The 20483-nt window shown below is 41.4% G+C and overlaps 1 protein-coding gene across 2 annotated transcripts in view; it reads left to right on the forward strand.

Annotated features, from left to right (window-relative positions):
* neto1l (neuropilin (NRP) and tolloid (TLL)-like 1, like) overlaps nt 1–20483 on the forward strand; it is a 58575-nt gene that overhangs the window by 23588 nt on the left and 14504 nt on the right. For both annotated transcript variants that reach the window (XM_041065962.1, XM_041065963.1), the window contains exons 5-6: nt 15969–16010; nt 16293–16420. In XM_041065962.1, coding sequence (XP_040921896.1) covers nt 15969–16010; nt 16293–16420 — 170 coding nt within the window. The remainder of the gene's footprint in view (nt 1–15968; nt 16011–16292; nt 16421–20483) is intronic.

The raw sequence follows: 20483 nt of genomic DNA on the forward strand, positions 1-20483 counted from the left end.
GCAAGCATGGATGTAAACAATGCACATTTAAAATATTAAAAGAGCTGTTTTTGCAAGTATTTTTTGAGGAAGGAAACGCATTTAGCATGTTTGTTATAGTGTAACAATAGACCAAATAAGTAACCCTCGTTTGTTTGCTGGTCTTCATCATGTGAAGTCACCATCTAGTCCTTTTCTTTTTCTGTTTAGGGTCATTATCTTGCTGTAGGATGAACCCCTGACCAACCAGTCTGCCCTCCTCTCTTTGTTACTTGCCTTCTCCTCACCATTCTGATAGCAATACGCAGACTACTTCCTGCAGTACAACCAACCATTGCAGCCTTGTGTATCACACTGACATTGCTGCCCATCAAGTTGGGTGTCTTGACACAGATGTCACATTACTAACAGCAAAACGCTCAACATGCCTGATGCAAAGTGTTGTTAGACATGTGTGTGACATGTGGAAATGATGCAAACCTCAGGGTCTCAGTGTGGTGTCTTTGTTTGTGAGCTGCCATCATTCTCACGAGTCCAAGGCTAGTGACCTTAGGCCTTCACAATGACAGTGGAGCACAGAGACCACAGCCCCCCTGAAACCTATGCTGAGACGGTTTATGTCAAACACATGAACTCCAGGATACAGAGCTTGGATGTTAAACAGAAACCAGTGCTGGGCATGTGTTGGACACTCAATTTGATGGGTGGAAATGTTGACAGTGTGTCATACAGTGATACAGTGACTGTCTGTTTGACATTTCTGACTCAAGAGTGATAGGCAAAGCCAGAAAGATGAAGGAGGAAAAGAGAGGCTTTCCTCACCCCTCTCTGTTCTGCACCATGGGATAGAGAGCATAAGTGGGGAGAGGCTGACAGGACAGGAGAGAGGAAGGTTGGCATGTTGACAGCTGCAATCTCTCTCTCTCTCTCTCTCTCTCTCTCTCTCTCTCTCTTGCTCTCTCACACTTACACACACACTCACACACACAATGTACATACATAAACATAATAGGGGCTGATTTTAATACAAAAATAAATAGACATATGAGGTCTCTCTCCATTTGTACCATTTAACTCTTGTCAAAGGTCAGGTGTACGGCTCTTCTCATCATAATTTGTTTTAAAAAAGCAGGTGCCCTATCAGCGCCATCACCTTCACAAGTGAACTATAAAAGTTAGGTTTTAGCATGCAAAGTGTGCCAGCAGCTCCCTGAAGAGCATTGTTAAAATAATTTACCAAGATAATATTAAAAGTGTACCGCAGGAGCTGATAGAGGGCAACGCTATCAAAACTAAAAGTACACAGTCCAGAGAAAGAGAGGATCTGGCAAGGATTATTATCTTTTTTTTTCTTTTTTTTCATTGTTTCCCAGATTAAAATCAACCAAACCTTTAGTACAAAATATGGATGATAAAGAAGCCTGTTGTTTTGTGTTCTTGATAGTGATTTAAAAACATTAAAAAAAAAAAAAAATTACACCCTGAAGACTAATTTTCAGTTTCATATCATGATGAATATTTTCCTATTATAAACTGCCCTCTCACTAGACTACAGTAAAAAAAAAAATCTACAATCTCGATATATCTGGCCAAAAAGATTACTGAATTGATACCCATATCCAACAGTTTCCTTTCCTTTTATCCATACTTGAAGCGGATATTTCAGTGGGGCACCGAGGGGTTGAGAGCAGTGGTTTTCGATGGAGAGTGAAAATAGACAGATACCGAAGAAGGGGTAAGGGGTAAATGAAAAAAAAGAAACAGGATATGAATAAGGTCTGAAACAGGCAGCGCTACAATCCAGTCATTAGACCTTTCCCCTTTACTCTCAAGCCCCTGAGTCCTCTAAGTGTCCATCGGCCTTGCTAAGTTTCATGGGTATCCTTAGCACTAGGGACACATATAGATTAGCCCTCAAGGGCAGTCTCACGCAAAGCCCTTGGTGCTGATTATAGATTCAGCTTGACTGTTCTGTTCCTGTTTCGACTAAGGGTATCAGTAAAAGGGGACGATACTCAGTGGCACTCGATACTTGGCTCCCTGAAGTCAAGTTTACAGTAAATATTTCAACAAATGCTATTATCTGTGTCCTACCTTCACGATTCACCAGTCACGACAAGGTTTTTTTGTTAACATCTTATTTTACATTCATGTTAGATAGTTTTCTTCCTACCTGGCAACTCCTCACTACAGGCAATTGGTGAGTTGGGGAGAGTGTTAGCTATTCAGTTTGTTTTCTCAGATTTCCACAAGCAGCCCTCAAGCCTTCTTCTTTAACCTTCAGACCAGTAGCAATTCTTTTTTTTTGTTGTTTTATTTTGGGTTTTTTTTGCATTGCTTCCCATGTGGAAACAAGACAAGAGTCTACCACTGTTCTAGTGCCTCTTTGAGGCTGTACAGTGGTGTTTTGAGCTAAATGCAACATCAGCATGCTGACACGCTCGTGGTGGCAGTGTTTAAATGCTAATGTTTAGCAGCTTTATTGGTTACCATGTTCATCGTCTTAGATCAGAGGCTTATCAATCTAAGCTGTGCATGCTGGCACAGCCGAGGCTGATGGTTATGTCTTTGAATTCGGGACAAATTTAAATTTTGAAGTGATGCTCACACTATATGCAAACTCAAGGGATCACAAAATTGATTTTAGTTCTTCTTTTCTCAAGCAGTAATCTCTTACTGCTTTAGAAAATAAAGGAGGAAACTGTTTCATAGCCTAGTGAAGTGTCTTTGCTTTGTATGTGCTCGGACTGTCAGAGTGACAACGCTGAACAGTCTGGACGTGGCTGTCCATCAGTGGTTAAACTGCAGACTCTGGCAGCAGTCCAGTCTTATTAGAGGGCATTTCGGAGGCCTTCGCTAACTGAAATGATGAGCCCTTCACTAATGGCGTGTCCATATGGGAGCATGTCAGAGCAGTCATAAAAGCAATCACGGCACGCAGTACGACAAAATAGAACATCAGGGTGCTCAAAGCCAGGCGTACATGCAAATCTTGAAGGTGCACATGCAGGCAAATAATTGGATGTGGGCACTTATGTATGCGCACTTGTAAGAATTATATGCACACATATATGCACGTATAGATAAATGCATGGTCCTTCATGAACTCTCCCTCCAGGATCTGTTACCGTGAGTTTGATTGACCACTACACCATAACAGCCTCATATCTCATCCTGCTCTCAATGAAACCTGTCAACGCTGACAGTGATCAGTCATATTCTGGGATGACTATGTAATGAAATCTGGTGTGTGTGTGGCACCCAAGCATCTCTCCCCCCTATATAGCATGATGATGGTGAGACTGGCGTGTGCGGGGAAAAGATGGACACAGTGGTGTGTGGGTGGCTTTCAGTTGATAGTTCATCAGGAGCACAATGTGTATGCTGATATTTGTTGCTGTGCCAACAGGGACTTAATCAAGTGTCACTGCAGTGAGTGGAAGTATATTTATGTGTGTGAGCCTATTTGTGTCTGTGTGAGAAAGTGGGCTGATTTAACATCTTGTTTAGTTGTAGTGAATAAATCTCAAAAGCCTTTTCTTCTGTGAGGGCGTTGATTTAAAGGGACAGTTCGACATTTTTGGGAAATAAGCTCATTTGCTTTTTTGCTGAGAGTTAGATGAGATAATCGATCCCATTTTCATGTCTGTATGGTGAATTTGAACCAAAAAATAACTAGCGGCTGCTTAGCTGAGCTTAGCATAAATAATACTGGAAACAGGAGGAAACAACTAACCAGGCTCTCTCTCTCTCTCACAGTAATAAACACATTACATCTCATTTGTTTCATGCTTTTAAAGCTAAAACCTTTGACCTTAAAGGAGGCGCTCTTAGGTGGATTTTCTTTTGACAGAGCTGGGCTTGCTCTCTCAAGCCTTCATGCTAAGCTAAGCTAACATTAAGATATGAGAATGGTATTGATCTTTTCATTCAGCTCTCAGCAAGAAAATGAAACAGCAATTTTCCCAAAATGTCAAAGTGTTTATGCATCCTGCAGCTTACAGGGCTATAAAACAAAATTAAATACTCATTCACACCTTGCATAAAACCCCAGACATTTGTAGCTGTCATTACACAGTATCTCTAAATGCTTGTGTGCATGTGGGTGTGCACTGGCTTTGAAGTGCTGATATCTTACCACTGTGTCACTGACTATTGGCTTCCACCACCAACAGTAAATGAGACTGCAATCTCAGTAGATGAAAGCAGAGTAACCATGACTGTAAAAGTACAGAAATGCTGAGCTTTTCAACCTGGATCTTTATGAAAGAGGAATTGACAGATACTCAAACATTCTGACCTGCTCTGCTGCACTGTGAGTCCAGGTAGGAAGTGCTTTAGTCAGCCTTTTTTTTTTTATACAAAGAGTAGTACCTGCTGGTATAGAACACATCCCTCTCTGCAGTTTTTTTTCCTGTTTTCCTTGGAGAAACACCTGCAGGATTTTTCGGAACAAGTCCTCTTGAGGATAAAGCAACAGTTAAGAAAGCCTGTGGGATTTGAGCAGTGGCTTCTTCATTTGATAGTTGGTGTGTTTCTGCGAATTAGCTCTCAGTGGACAAGTGAATTTATATGATATGATGGTTGCATGCTTGAGTTCTTGCTGTTGCTCTGAACCTTCCAGGGGCACATGACACGTAAAGCGGGGCTGAAACAAGAAAAGTACTTTTCTTGCGCTCAAACTTTTTCTTTTGTCAGCCTGTCAACACCATTATTACCCTTAAAAGGGAATAAAACGCAAATAATAAGGGGGTTTCGAATTATTGAAATACTTAAGGGTGTGAATTTCTAAAGCAAGCCTCATTTCAGTTCACTATTCAGGCATTTCAGCAGTTTCATTGTTCCAAAATCGCTGGCAAAATGAAGTCCAACACTGCAGTCACCCTCCATTACCTTCTAGTCTGCTCTGCAGGGAGTTGTTTGGAATAGTAAAACCTGAGGTTGCAAGTGTAAATGCAGTCTTCAGCGTGCAGATAGAAATTTAATTTCTATTAGTATGTGACTACAGTACTACCCTTCTCTCTCCCAGCATCCCTCCCTCTCTCTCTGCTTCTGCTGATTGCATTTACTTATTTGGATGAAATGGCCGTGGCTTGAAAATATGCTATGCTGCAAGGAAAGCACTCAGCCTGGATATTTGCCATCATTATGTTTAACCACGCTGGGTGATTACTTACCTGGCAATTTCATGTGATTTCACGCTTAATGTGACATTTTGGGAGAAGTGACAGAATCTTTGATGTACACAAAGTGAGGCCTCATTTTCTCTAAATAGCAATGAAATGAGCTTTCGGTGAATATGACGCAAGATTTGGCCGTTCGCTGCCAGTCACTCCATCGCGTAGTCTCTCCAAGAATAATTTGCTGACTGGCGTAAATATTTTCTGCTTGTTATGTCCTTAATGCACAATCAGGATTTGTAAGCTAAATTTAGCAGGCTTAAGTGTTTTGGAAATAGACTGCATAGAGAGTCAGGGAGGGTAAGAGCGAAATAGGGAGCGAGACAATGCCACATGGTTTAGTCCTTTAACAATGAGTACGGTATATTACTTTTATTATGAGCTTATGATTTTGCAGAGAGGAAACGAATCCAGCTGAATCCAATTCCAACTGATCAAACCTGCTTTTACTATTTATGAAGCAACGATTATGTAAAAATACTGTACGGAAAAGAGGAAATTAATCCAGCTCAGGTTAATCAAATTTGAACACTAGAATGAATTAACAAGAGGGTCCAAAGCGGCCTCATGTGTCCCCATACAGTTGCTGGTTGAAGAGACACCAGCCCTGCATGGATTATCCACTGAGCTCAGTAGAGAGAGAGAGAGAGAGAGAGAGAGAGAGAGAGAGAGAGAGAGAGACTCAGGCAGACCTAACTCAGGTAGCCTAACACACTGAATATTTCCATTGCGCTTCAGCCAATTTAACACCTGGCGTATCCCAACAGGTGGGGGTCAAAAGAAAGAAGACAGAAGATCGAACCTTGTGGGTTTGTGCGTGTCAGGGTCTAGCGGCTTCACTTCATCTTTCCCCATGACAAGCTCACTTGGCCCGGTCGCCCACAGTGTTTGTGTGGTCAGCGAGGCCAGTGTTGGAGCGTAAAGAGAACCTGCATCTCCTTGGTGACAAGGGATGGCAGTGGCTCGCTGACATGTGTGAAGAAAGTGTGGTCGTTATTATTATTGTGACTCATTAGAGGTGCTGCTGAGGGGGAGAAAAGTCCCTAAGAAGTCTTGTCACAGTTTAGCATCGACTCTGAGGCTGCTGTATCTTCTCAGAACTAGGAACTGTTTGTTCACCTGTAAGGCTGTAAGCTAAAGACAACATGTTAGCCGCATTTTGATGTGTCATATAAAACAACTGGCCCAGATGAATGTTTAAAGGAGTACTGAAAGAGTGCTTTTGCATTGTAGGTAAAGCTCCAAAAATGCTAAATCCTACAGTTCCCATGATTAAATTATGTCATTCTATATTACACAACAAAAACATAAGTCTCAACTCTGGGTAACAGTTGCTGTTTTCCAGTGTTGAAAATCTCTTTTAGATTATTCCTCAAATGAAATGTGTCATTCTGGTAAAAGCCCCACTTGTGGACCAGTAAGCTGCACTTCATGCCTCCAGCTTTATTTCTACAAACAGATATTAGAAATAGATGTGAAGTAGTTCATGTGTTGTGGGGCTTGTGTTCTCAAAGGAAACATGAATGTTAGAAGTGTATCCAGCAGAGCTGACAGTTGTGATTGTTACCAGAGCTGTAGGTTTTATAGCTTGCTCTGCCTCAGGCGTAATGACCAGTTCCCCTCAGAGCTCTTGTTGTGCTACACAGCAGCACTGGTGGTGTAATATTCTTAATGCAGCTGTAAATCCTGTTACAGTTCTTTTCAACAATTTGTCAATCACTTCGGTGATGGAAACATAAGAAACTGTGGAGCTCGGAGGCCAAAATCTCTGTTTGAATCGCTCTCTCAGTTTCTTAATCTCTCCTTCTGCCTGTCATTCTCTCCATCAGTCCACATATTTAAATGTTTTTTCCCCATACTCCCCTTTATTTTGCCTTCGCTCACTGATTCAGAGTTTATTTAAAGGCTAATACTGCACACAATTTCACATTGAAATCACATTATTTCTAATCTTAAACCATAAACCTAACACTATAACTGCTACTGCGCTAACACAGCAAGCAATTTGTTCAGCATTCCTCCCTCAAATCCACTTGTGTTTGTATTGGCTACTAGCTAAAGTGCGTTTGGCTGCAGTTTATCACCCCACTGGGTCAAATTGTAGCCTGATGTTGGCTTAGAAAAGTCTGTGAGCCATTGATTCCCCCCTGGGCCCTCTGCAACAGATGCAGAGCAGCAGTGAAAATTGAAACAGGAATGTGCTACCTCTCATAATTCCATGACAGTGAAATAAAACACTATCTCTAGAAAGCAATCAGACTCTCAAATTACCTTTCTTTGTGTGTGTGTGTGTGGAAGGGGCGGGGGGGGGCATTGTTTGCAGATCAGCAGAACTATCCTCACTCTGTCCCTTTATGTCACTGTATCTCTCTCTGTTTCTCCCCCTCTCCGACACTGTGTGCAGTAATGAGTGGCAGAGTGGCGATGTTGTGTTGATTTATTGCATGGTTGCCCAAATGGAACCTGGATGGAATGTGTCTGTCATTGGGGCGTCACTTAGAAAGAAACACCTGTGATGCCTAGGGACAACTAACTGCTCCATCAGGAATGGGTTCCCGCCCGAGCCATCAGTGCATCTTCCACACATGCACAGCGGCTCAAACGGATGCACAGTTGAAAGCTCGAGCAGTTCAAAACAAAAGACGTCCTTTGTAGTGACAAGGCTCTGCAGTCGTTCACACAGATTTGCTTGTGTTTAGAAGTAGCAGCACATGCAGTACACCAGCATATGTGCCCATGCAATTTATATGGTTACATATTATAGATCTATATAGAGTCTTGGCCTGTCAATATGCCAGATCTACTCAAATACTGTTCTTAAGTACAATTTTGAGGAACTTAATTAACTTCAGTTTTTCTGTTTTCTACTACAGTAATGAGTAGTGTGAGGGATTACAATTTGAAATCTAGCGATTACATTACAGTTACTAATCCCAGTAATACTTAATGTAGCTTTGACTTTTGGAGGTTGGCTGTTTTGTGTAGAGTTGGGGGGCGTGAAACCCATGGGTGTTGGGACTTCTGTGGAGCTGTGTATTTCTGGTCAGTAAATCCCTCCAGTGAGGCTTCCTGCTTGGTGAACCACAAAGTTCTGTTTCTGCAGGTGCTAAATACAAAAGACAACGTGGAGTTGTTTAAAGGCACCTTTTGGGTGCCAGGGACTGATTAACAAAAGTAAAAAGTAACCACTACTGTAATGCATTACTTTTACTGCAATTAGTAATGGCATTACTTTTTCTATGAGTAATTAATTACAATTTATTAATTAATTACAGATTATTTTCAGGTAACATGCCGAACAGTGACAGTTTTTAGCTTGAGCAAAAGATATCCGCCTGATCGTCTTAAAAAAGAAATTAAACTACCCAACAGTTAAGTAGTAAAAAGCTTCACAGCATACCCACCTACCAAGACACCATTAAACCACTGCAATATACCAGTGCTTAACCACACATACACACCTGCACATACAGTATACACAGTATACAGGATTTGGGACAGTGTTCACAAGGTGCTGGAGTAGCGTTGTTTTGGTATCATCTGTGTGTCCTTGTCATTGTTTCCCAGGGGCATTCTGGGAGGAGAGAAGGAGGAGAGCAGTTAACAGCTTGATCAATGGAAGAGATGGAGGAACACACACACACACACACACAGCTGTGGGTGCGCACAGACACAAAGCTATAAACAGATTTCTCAAATCCATCAATGTAAATAAAGGTGCAAAATGAAGTGAAACTTCATCTCACTGACCAAATTTCCTGCTGTCCTCTCAAAGTAAAAACCTTAATGGACACTTTCATTCAATGTGGCGTATCCATTGTGGGTGTATAGCTAACTGCAATATGACCCAAGCTCCTGTGGTAGCAAGCATTAGCTACACAGCAGCATTTGTGGACAGAAAGATGGATGAATGCACAAATAAGCAGATTAATTAACAAAACGCCAATATGTTCAATGGACTGGAGACAAGAGTGACATTTTAGTCACTGAAATCAAAACTGATTAAGTCGGTAAATGAGCAAAACACATAATTAAGGACATCACACCACATCAGTGTATTTTAATAATATCAATGGCAGTGCAGCCAGAACAAGCAAGGCAAGCAGTGCTAGACCATTCAGAGCTAAAAAATAGACAAGCTGGCCTGTCTATGGCCTATGGGGCTACGTCAGGCAAAAATGGTTGGGAGCCACTGGTGTTGAGGATAGAAATGAACCTGATGACTCTGAGAGACACACGTTTGCTCTGCTGAGGTGTCCTTGACTAAGACACTGTACCCCTATCCGCTTCAAGAGCTCTTCTATAGCTTCTTCCCTTATGGAGATCAATAATGTATCACATGAATCATTAGTTCACACACAAGGGCAGAGATCACACAGTTCTTGTAATGTATATGCCTCTGAAATGCCGTGACAGTCTGTCCTCCAGGCACTGACAGACCTGATAGACGATCTTTTTTTTTTTTTTTTTTGTTTTTTTTTTTAACTGATATCTCCGGATACTGAGCATCTCCACTGGAACATATTGGAGTTAAGTGCTTTGCTCAAGGGCACTTGAGCAACTGATGGTTGGACTAAAGGTGGACTAAAGGGGATTACTTATTAGCTTTTTTTTTTCCACCCCATTGACTATTTCCCAGTCATAAGCTCACCTCACTGCATCACAGTGTGAAATCAGTGTGTTTAGTTTTGGTGGCTTCTCTGATAAATAGAGGTCAAGGGTAGGTTATCTGTATGAATGTGAAGCAGACTGAGTTAAGCTTGCCTGGATGAATAAAAGTAAAATTCCTGTCTCTTTTTTGCTCCATAAGCACAAAGCGTGCTCCTTTTATTCTCTCGCTCTCTTTGCCTCTGCAGACTAGTTTAGTACAGTTCTTAGGCGGCTCATTGGTGTGTAGCTGGTGTTGTTCGCGGCGTGGCATTGGGGTACACATCGCTGCTAATCGCTGTTCAGGGCACAGACCCAGCTCACTGGCCATGACACCCAGGGTGTGGTGAATCCTATCAGTCCTCGGCAGATCCTGTGGCCTCCTCTTTTCACAGCCACTGTTCTGTATAGTTGGGCTGTCATCCGCGGGGTCAACAAAGCACTGTCGAGCGGGTATTAGCTATATAGCTAATCTTTACGGCACCGTTTGATCAGAAAGGGGTTTTCACAATGGCCCTTTGTTTGCTCAGGCAATGTTTTTGAATAGTCCACTATGTAATGTGTATGTTTGTTTTGGGAGTATAAAAGCCTGGCTAACTTTGAGATTGAAAACTGCAGATACGCATTCAATACAGGAACCTGTGAAACTACGACGGAGACAATCACCTCTGCCAAAATTGTTCTTTTGCTGTGATTGAAAGGGCTGGAAGTAATCAAAGTGAGGAAAATCTTTCCTTTCCTTTCTCTGTCTGTCTCTCGAACTCCATCCACAGCTGTGCCTGGTGTGATTAATGGCAGCCATTCATTAGCTTGATCAACCACTTTAGCAGAGATTATTAATCAGATGCTTATTTAAATGTCACAGCTGAGCAGCTGAGAGGAAATGAGGCCACTGGGAAATTGAGTTTTTGTGTGTGGGCTCCTTGTGTGTGTGTTCACTCTGCATGTTTGTGTCCTTTGGTTCCTGGAATATTGCCACACACTGATAAACGTGTGCCTCATTCATATGCTGTTTTACATACATTGGGCTCAGCAGCTAATTCTGAAGGGATATGTAGCAATGGAACCTAATGTTCATTTCTTGTGTCTCATTAATAAAACATAGTGTTGTTCCTGTATTATGAAGAGCAATACAATACTTAAGGGAATGTGCAGTTATTAGAAATTTACATTTCCTGACAGTTCGGCAGTGCTCTGTATCATTTGTGTGTGTGTGTGTGTGTGTGTGTGTGTGTGTGTGTTTGTATGCTTACACAATAAAGGATGTTTCCCACTACACAGCTAAATGGGGCTAATCAGGACTTACTCATCATTTGTTTCAGAATTTTTTTACTTGAACAAATTCTTAATGATTATTTTTGTGTCTGCCTGCCAAACTGAATTACCGCTGCCGCACTGCTGGTATTATGAACACGTTTTTGAAGTAATGTGATGAGCAAATTTGAGCTGGCATTTGCAAGCTGTTTGTGTTTGTATCTGGGGGCATTTGCACATAATTTCTCTAAATTCTGCTCTGTCACACTGAATCTCTCTCTGAATTTTGCTAGCAATGCTTTCATGTCCAGGTGTATACCTCCTGTACACTGGTGTGAGTATTTGTTTTGTTTTGGTTTTTTTTTTCTTTTTTTTGTCAGGATTATGTTTTGGAGGATAATGACAGCATTTTGCTGTTCAAGTATGTGCTTGAACAACGCTGCAGGGCAACTTAAAGTCCATGTCCTGAGCTTTAAAGTGAGCATTTTCTGTGTTGCAAAGGGTAAATAAAGTAAGCCTCAGAAACCTACACTCTTAGTAGAGCTTTATGAATAGAGAAGGTGTGGCCATATGTGGATGTGCTCTGAATTCAGCTCGCTCAGGCGAAGGCATTGATACAATGCAGTGGAGAAAGCAGGCACCACAGAGAAGCTGTGATATGAATACAGTGGCAACGCAGGACACACATATTTCATGTCAGCGTGTGTAGTACAGTGTGCTGTGGTGAAATTTATTTCTATCTGTGCTCACTGTGGTGTGTTAGGTATTTATTATGATGTTTCTTTATGCATTGTAGCAATAACAAAGGATGCTTTTGAAGAGTGATGTTCAGCTTGTAATCAGATATTATATAGTGAGACTGAGCCGAGGCATCCAGCTCATCCAGCTCATACAGGGTTAAATCACCTGCTGTGGAAAGAGTGCACGTACTTTATATAGTTCATCAATCATTTTATCAATCCATGTAATTGATTGAATTGATTAATCAAGGAGGGCAGAGAAGGAGAGGAGGTGATTGATGGCAGAAGGGATGGAACCGACCTGATTGAAATTCAGGAGCCCGAGTCTAAAAAGGTCAAGGGTCGCACAAAAGGTATTTATAGGCATAGCAGCCTCTTAGTGGGACCTTTGTTGCCATGTTGAGAATAGCCTTTATCAAAAGGAGCATGTGTGTGTTTGTGTGTGTGTGTGTGTGTGTGTGTGTGTGTGTGTGACTGCATAGAAACATGCATCTATTCCTCTGAGGTTGCTTGGCCTTGTGATCGTGGCGGGCTAAGCGATGCCAAAGCCCAATAATAAATCTGTGGCGCAACCAGCACAGATGACCTGAAGGTCACTGTTTCATTAAGTGTCTTCCACTTTGATTTTCTCATCTTTCGTGTGTGTCTGCTTCCCTGCCTGCGCACCTGCCCACCACACACACCTTAACATCCTGTGGAAAGCAATGTGGACAGACATGGATAAGGAGGATGGAGGCTTTTGTGTATGGTACGAAAGTCTCCAGTACAGTATTAAATACCTACGATGATTAACTTTAAGATTGAGACCACTGTTTGTTGAATATGGAGCTGGAGCCAGAAAACAGGTAGCTTAGCTTAGCATGAAGACTGGGAACGTGGGGAAATAACTGGCCTGGCTGTGTCTAAAGGTAAAAAAAAAAAAAATCCATACACCAGCACCTTTGACACTCACAAAATAATTATGTTTAATCTGTATAAAAACATAATAAATTGTGGGTTTATGGTGGGGGTTAAGTGCTGGACTATTTCTTGGCTGACAGTTTTAAAGAAACAAAATGCAAGGTCTCTAAGTGAGACTAGCTTTCTCTTTCATTTCATTCAGGCTAAAAGCTTAAAGCTAACTGTCTCTTAGCTCTAGCTTCATATTGAATAGACAGATAGGAGAGTGGTATTGATCATCTTATCAAACTGTGGATAGGCATATTTCCCAAAATGCCGAACTATTGCTTTAGATTTATAGCCGAAATGATTAGTCGATTAATCGATTACTCAGACAACAGAAACAACTATTTTGATAATCCATTGTTTTCTCATTTGTGTGTTTTGCTTATTTTGTAGTTAATTTAACGTTTTTCACTTTTTCTTGACACTTTATAGAAAGTGTCTACAAAAAATTGATTAATAGAGGAATAATCAGCAGATCAATCAATAATGAAGATAACTGTTAGTTGCAGCCTTGCAGTGGTTTTCTTGCTCAAATATACGGTATAGTTGTCTGTGCATTTGTCTGAATAAAGAAAGAAGGTGGACAGTTTTGATTCACTTCCATGGGAACTAAGTAAATGCCTGTATTTTGCAGCTGAAAGGAAAAAAAGTCACTTTCAAATACACAACTCACCACCTCTCCAGATGTAGAGAGTTTGTATAGGTGGATTTGTTTGAATGGTACAAGCAAAAGACAAAGGAAAAAAAAACAACTTGTCCCCTACCACTTAGCTGTCCCTACCACTTGCATTTTTAAATTGCATGGTATTCCCCATTCAGCTTTTTATAGATCGAATCATTTGAGCCTTAGTTGAAAGCAACAATTAATCTGGCGGGAAATGTAGTGAAAGCCTCAGGAGAAGCTCTTGAGTAGATTGTAAGCACCTCTCCCGAAAGCTTTTGTGTTCACATGAATGTTTTACTCCATCCCGGCTGGCATTGAAAACACCAAGGAGAGAGGGTTTTCCGCAGCCTTTTTCAGATTTGTCACAGGTATTCAACGTTCTCTTCTTCTTTTGACCGTAAGGGGAGGTTCTGATCCCCCCCCCCCCCCCCCCCCAACTAGAACACGGCTGAAATCGTGCCAAGAGTCTCTCACAAGAATCCCTCAAAATCTCTCCCCTTTGATTATAGGTTTTATCCAGCGAATGTCATCATCAAACACACTGACTGCTCATCCTCCCTCACCCACCATTTCATTCTCTTTTTTTTTCCATCTAGTGCTCCATCACCAGGCATGTAGTGGTCAGTGTATAGGACTCTATAGGACATATGTGTATATGGGACTCGGTCCTCATGTCCACAGTGAAGCTCTGACTCATGTCTAGACAGAAAAATTAGGGCATACATACAGACAAAAAGAAGTGTGACATTTAGGCAAGGTGTTCACGCTGTGCAATCAGAGCTCATTTTCCACACTGAGCTCAGCCAGTGGTAGCCATGTCTCGATTTGGCGAGGAACAATCAGATTTAATGTGAAGCCTTTTTTGTGTTTCCTATTTCCGCAGGCTCTGTCCTCAAATGAATGCAGCCCGCAGCTCTTAGCTGACGGCACATCTGAAAGCACAACTGCTCTGTCACTATCGGTTCGGTTGGCATAAAGCGGAATCAGCAGGAATGTATTTAATACTATGGAGTTTTGGGTTGTTTTTTTTTTTAAATTCCAAAGATAGTGCTGCGTGTCATGGCATGGCGACAACATGCACCGAAATAATGACGTGAAAAAAACAGTGGAGATTGATTCAAGAGTCAGTTTCTGTCTTATGTGAAGTCATCTGAAAAGTGTTATTGAATCTTTGGGGATAAGAGACGGGACTATGATGTTGCACTAGCAAGATGAGGTAACACACCTCAGCGAGGCCGGGCTTGTTGATGTAATTTATTGCAACGTTACACCGAAAAACTGCTTAAAACCTTTTCACTTCAAGCTGACTTTCAAAACTTCACCAGAAGCTTCCCTTATCTTACTCACTCGATGAAAATGTATGGCCCTAACTCAACTTTGTTCAAGTTTTATTTTTTGTGTTCCCAGTGTGTAAAAGTTTGGTTAGGATTTAGATTCATAATCCCCAGCGGCCTGCTAAAATTTTTGGAAACCTTTCTTAAGGACATTTTTATGTGAATGTTTTTCACTCTCTCATTTATCTCTGTTAAGCCTTAGTTCTGTTTTGTTCTGACGCTGCAGAATAGAACAAAGATAAGACTTAAATTTAACTCGAAGGATTTCTTACTGATATTAGTAGTTATAGTATCCCTGTTATTTTCTTATTGTGACTTACAGTGTTACCAGTACTTGCAGTTAGCAGGACACATGACCACGCCTACATCTTTAAAATGATTGTCTGTTATTAAGAAAACAGCAGCGGTCAACTGGTTTCTGTGGATTTTACCCATGCCATTGATTTTTATAGCTACTTTGTTCCCTGAATGTATCTTCATTCTACCAACCCTAATTAAACCAAATTACTGTCGAAAGTTGCTCTGAAACCCAGCTGCAAATTTTTACTGATTATCATGTTGAATGAAACCCCAAGAGAACATCTAGTGCATAAAACTCTGACCTTGGTCCTCTAAATTTACTTGCAAAGCCTTAATTGCCGATAAATTTGGATGATTCCATATTTTGACAAATGTAGCCCTAATGAGGGCAATTTACATAATTTTAGAAGAGTGGGGGATATTGTGGTGAACTCATTCTCTTCATTTGTTTTTGCACATGAGCAATTAGGAATTCTAATTTTATGCTTTTGGTTCAAAAAAAAAAAAAAGAGAACTGCAGTTCGTGAGATTAACAGGGAGGATTTTTGGATTTATGTGTTGTGCAAAGATGTCTTCAAAAAGTGTGGCAGTCACACATCACAAGTGCAGGTTCAATAGAAGAATCTCACTCTCAGAAGCTCGTGACCTTTGAGCTCAAGTTTTTTGACTCGTGGGCATGACACGATGATATGTGTGTGACAGCTAAAATGCCGACAGCTCTCGTTTAGGTGACTCCAAAGACGAGAGAGGAGCAAAGCGTTTAAGGATCCCAAAATAATTTAGGGGGGAAGGCAGCTATTTGGAGTTTTCTTTGCAGGAAGCTCCTCAGTACATTGTTACACCTGCTTGTTTTTGCCTCTGTGAAGATCCTGATTTTGTAATCATGTATTAAAAATGAATGCCCCCTCTTCTGCTCTCTCCTCAGATCCGGACTTTGCAGACTTGGGAGTACCCCCACCTCTGCCCTGTAGGTACACTCCTTCTCTCCCTCTCTTTCTGCCCGTTTCTTCCTTTCTCTCTTTCTGTCTCGCTGTCTTTGTCTCGCCTTGTCTTTACATTGAGCCACTTTCTCAGCACTCTTTTAATCTCACTTAAGCCTACACTGTTTCCTCCAGCTATATATATTTTTTGTGCTTTAGTTGTCTAATACTTGCTTGTATGTCATTTGTGAGTCAATGTGTGTTTGTTTGAATCATGCATGTATATATGTGTGCGTGTGTGTGTGTTTACGCATCTGCGTGTGTTTCAGCCTGTCAGTATGACATGGTTGGTCCAGAAGGTATCGTTGAGTCTCATCAGATCACCAGAGACGGGAAGGCTGGCGCCGCCGAGGCCGTGGACTGTAAATGGTACATCCGCGCTCCGCCGCGCTCCAAGGTTAGTGACATAAGCTACGCTCGCATCCAACTGTGAATTAGATTTAAAGCCTAATTTTGAAATGTCACATGCAATGGAAATGTAATTGTGTTCCCATCAGCTGGGTTGATGACAGCAGAGGGCAGTTATGTCAGGAAACATATCAACAAAGAAAACAACAAGAAAAACTAGATGCTACAAGACTTTTCTTTGACATGTACTGTATGCTTTCTTCACTATTCCTTTTAACGTTTTCAGCTTCAGCTTTCATCAAGATTTTGGGTATTTTTTATTATTAATTTGCTGTTTCCATTCAGCATCCATCCACACATGCAGCAAGATTAAGGGTTGCATCAGGAGGCTTTGATATTGCATGGGCTTGTCTGCAGCTGTCAGCAGTATCCCAATGTGAGTGTTCGTGACTGCGGGGGAACTTGTTCCCCCTGCTAGGGTCAGACAGATAGGCAAAGGGGTTTACTTGGGGTCAGGCCCATTTTTTTAATCAGCAAGCTGTTGCCAAGAGGAACAGAGGAATCGAAGGAGAGAGAGAGGGAGAGGAGGGGAGTGAGGGTAGACCGGACAGACAGAGAGAGGCAGGGAGGGAGGGAGGGAGCGTTAGCGCTGATGAAATAGTGTTGCCATGCAGTTTGACCCTAAGGCCTGCAACAGCCTGTATTTGTTTTCTCTGCCAGTGTTCTCCATGCTGTCCTGCATGCATATACAAATACACACACCGACACACGCATACACACAACTCTGCTACATCTAACACACGCTTTCTTATCTAACAGCAGTTACCACTGCTGCATTAATGCTACAGGATTAAAAGTTTCCCAAGGGTAGAACGGCAGTGCAGGAAAAGGCCACATTTTATAAATGCTATAACTTCTCATATGAGTCTATATGACTTGATCGTATACGCACATACACAGTCCAGTCCATGACTGCAGTAAATCCACCACTAAAATAGTGTAGGTCCTCTTCTGGGTACATTTAATGTAACAAAAGAAGACCACCTTTTTACTTTGATTTTTATGGTTAGAACAGTTCTTACAAGGACAGGAGGTATTATGAGGCTTCAGTATGAACATTTAAAAGCTTTGGTAACATTTATGATACTGGTATTGTAAGTGGTGAGGTAAAATGGACCTTTTCATTCAGATATTTTTAGAATGTGTGTGAATGTATCTCAAATTTAGATTAGAAAAGCGTCCTCTAACCATAATTCTGTCATAAATTATTGGGGAAAAAATGAAATAATGAAATAATGATTCAATGTATAGGTTTCAATTAGTAGGGTTTATTTGTCTAAATGTGTGCATTCTCCCATTACCCCCAGGAGTGAGATAAGGCAGCTGCAATGTCAGCTTAACCGTGACACTATTTGTTTCACTAATTCAGCGCCTGTTAATGCTACAAGATGTTATCCTTTCCTATTTGTGGCCACCACAGAGATCTTTTTAAAGTCATTCAATGCAGATTAGGGAAGCTATCAAGCTGCTCCATCCCTGATGAAAACTTTTTTTTTTTTTTTTAAGTTCGTACTGCTTTTTCATGCAGTTTACATACTATGCTGCAGGCTCTTATACTGTACACACACACACACACTGGTTTATGATATGGCTGGCTGATAATAGTGGTGTGACTGTGATTCATGGCCACAGCAGTTGCTCTTATCTAGCATACTCTTTGGGTTGCATATTTCCAGCTAATGCCCTTGTTTCCCTTCAGAACTGTCCTTCAGATTCAGCTACTTAAAGCCCCGAGGCCACGGGAACTGTGAGACTGCGTCACCCTATAGGGCCATTCTCTTTACCATTCGCACTCATGTGGAGCTGCACAATAACTGTAACTTATTGAAACAGGTATTAGTGAGGACCTGGCCCCCTTTTAATGTTATGGTTGATTCAAAGGAAAAAAAAAAAAAAAAAAAAAGCAGCATTGATTCCTCAGTCCCTCTTAGTGGAGTGCGTAAGTCAGGCAGTATATCGTGGCTACAGCACCAGAGAGGGCCGTAAGTCAATTTTGTGTGCGTCACATGCATGCATCCCTGTGTGTGAAGCCAAGGTTGGGTATGTGCATGAAAGACTGACAGAGCGAGCGAGCCTGGCAGTGTGATGTATTTTACCTGGCCTGAATAGGTGTCATATTTCGCCCCGCAGGAGTGTCTCACAAAGTGAGTCGTGGGCCAAAGGCTGACAGTCATTTGCACTGATGGACACGGCAGCAAATAAAATTTTTAGCACAAATCTATCACACAGTCCTGAAGCCACCACAACTGCCACCACAACTGCTCAAACTCAGTTAGACATGAACTATATAAAACTTACAGTCTCTTCCTTTGGTTTCTTACTTCATCCTACTGTCTAAAACATACCCATTCATGCTCACGTTACTGCAGTGAAGGAGATGCCGAAGATGCCACCCCCCACAATCACAGTGTGTGTTTGTGTGTGCGTGCATGAGGTTGCGCTGCATGCAGGGCAGGGCTTTCATTTCCCTATGCTGATACAGTACTGCACTGTACCCAGTGTGCCAGAAACAGCAGAGAGATAATGACTTCCTATACCAGAGGCTCTAATTAGACTGCACCGGAGCGCTCCAGAGAGAGAGAGAGAGAGAGAGAGAGAGAGAGAGAGGAGGAGAGGGACAGAGGAGGAGGAAAATGGGAAAGATATACTTAATAATGCATTTTATCGAAGATCTAAATGTATAGGGATGGTGTTTAGGGGTGAAATGGCAGATGGCAGAGAGAAGGATGGCGTGAGAGTTCAGGAAAAAGGGGAGACTGACTGAAAGATATACCTGCAAGTAAGCAATAATGACCATGTGTTGTTGCCAGAAATGACAGCACTGCACCAATTTTAATGCCATAATGGGATTGCTTTACACCGCCATGTGTCATTTTAATCACAGCTTTTCTTATAAATAGATTTCTCAGAAACTTCCTTGAAAGACCAAATTAATTAACTTGCATCCAAAGTAACAGGAAAAAAAAAAAAACATGCAGTCAGTGGTAACCATGAGCAGCACAGTATCATCTTTTAAATACACGTGTGCAATAAAAACCTAACTAGGGAGTACATTAGGAAAGATAAAGACATAAGTGATGTTTCACTGAAAGTAATTGGACATTAAATTTGTAAAAATAACAGCTCCCGTCAACTGCAGTCTGTTTTTCTAGTAATATTCCTGTTTCTGTTTAGACAGCTGTCCAAACTCAGCTGACAGTTGTTCGCTGTGCAGGAATATTTTTACTTGCCTCATTTTTTGACTCATAACAGTTACTGCGTCTTCTGCAGGCATCATTTGTGTCCTGTCTGTTTTACACAGTCTGTATTTTTCCACCTCGCCTGTCTGCGCTGTCTGACACCTTCTGTTTTTTTTTTTCATGAAAGATAATGGCCAAAATATGGACATTCATTCTGACTGTAATGAACAGCATGAACACTGTTACGGGCACCTTTTAAAAAAATAACAGTGAGAACATATTCTTCCCCAGTCAGTGATGGATTCTGCGCCATTATTGGGCGCCGCAGAATCAATGAAGAGGCAGCCTATTTTCCTGCTGCAGCCAATCTCTCGCCTTACAAATTGGTGACTTTATCTATCTGATCCATGGCCGTCATTTGGCTTTGTGATGCCGTGTGGACTCTGATTTTTCTTCATCACTGGTCAGATAGTAGAGTTCAGCAACAAAACTGAAAAAAAAAACAACCTCAAAAGCTTTTATTTGTGTATTTGTTGGTCTCTCTCACATACAGTAATGAGGCCTCCTTGATCGCCTTTCCAGTGAAATCTATTAACTGGCATCTGTCAGGCATTGCTTCAGGGAATGCAAAAGTTGAGCAAAGATATCACAGGCATGAAAAACTGCAGTTATTAATAAATCTGTCATCTTTTACAGCATGAAAGGATGTTTATGGCAGCACTGTGTGTAGACTTTTTTCATTTACAACTGTGTTAACTCGCTCCGCCAAGGTAGAAATAATTGAAAACACTTCTGTTACTTGATTCTTTCAAGTTTATCCTGCATATTAAAGTCGTAGCCATGTCCAGAAGCCACATTTCCGTCTGTCCTGCA

Source organism: Toxotes jaculatrix, chromosome 20 (assembly GCF_017976425.1).
Source record: "Toxotes jaculatrix isolate fToxJac2 chromosome 20, fToxJac2.pri, whole genome shotgun sequence".
In the NCBI taxonomy this organism is placed as follows: Eukaryota; Metazoa; Chordata; class Actinopteri; family Toxotidae; genus Toxotes; species Toxotes jaculatrix.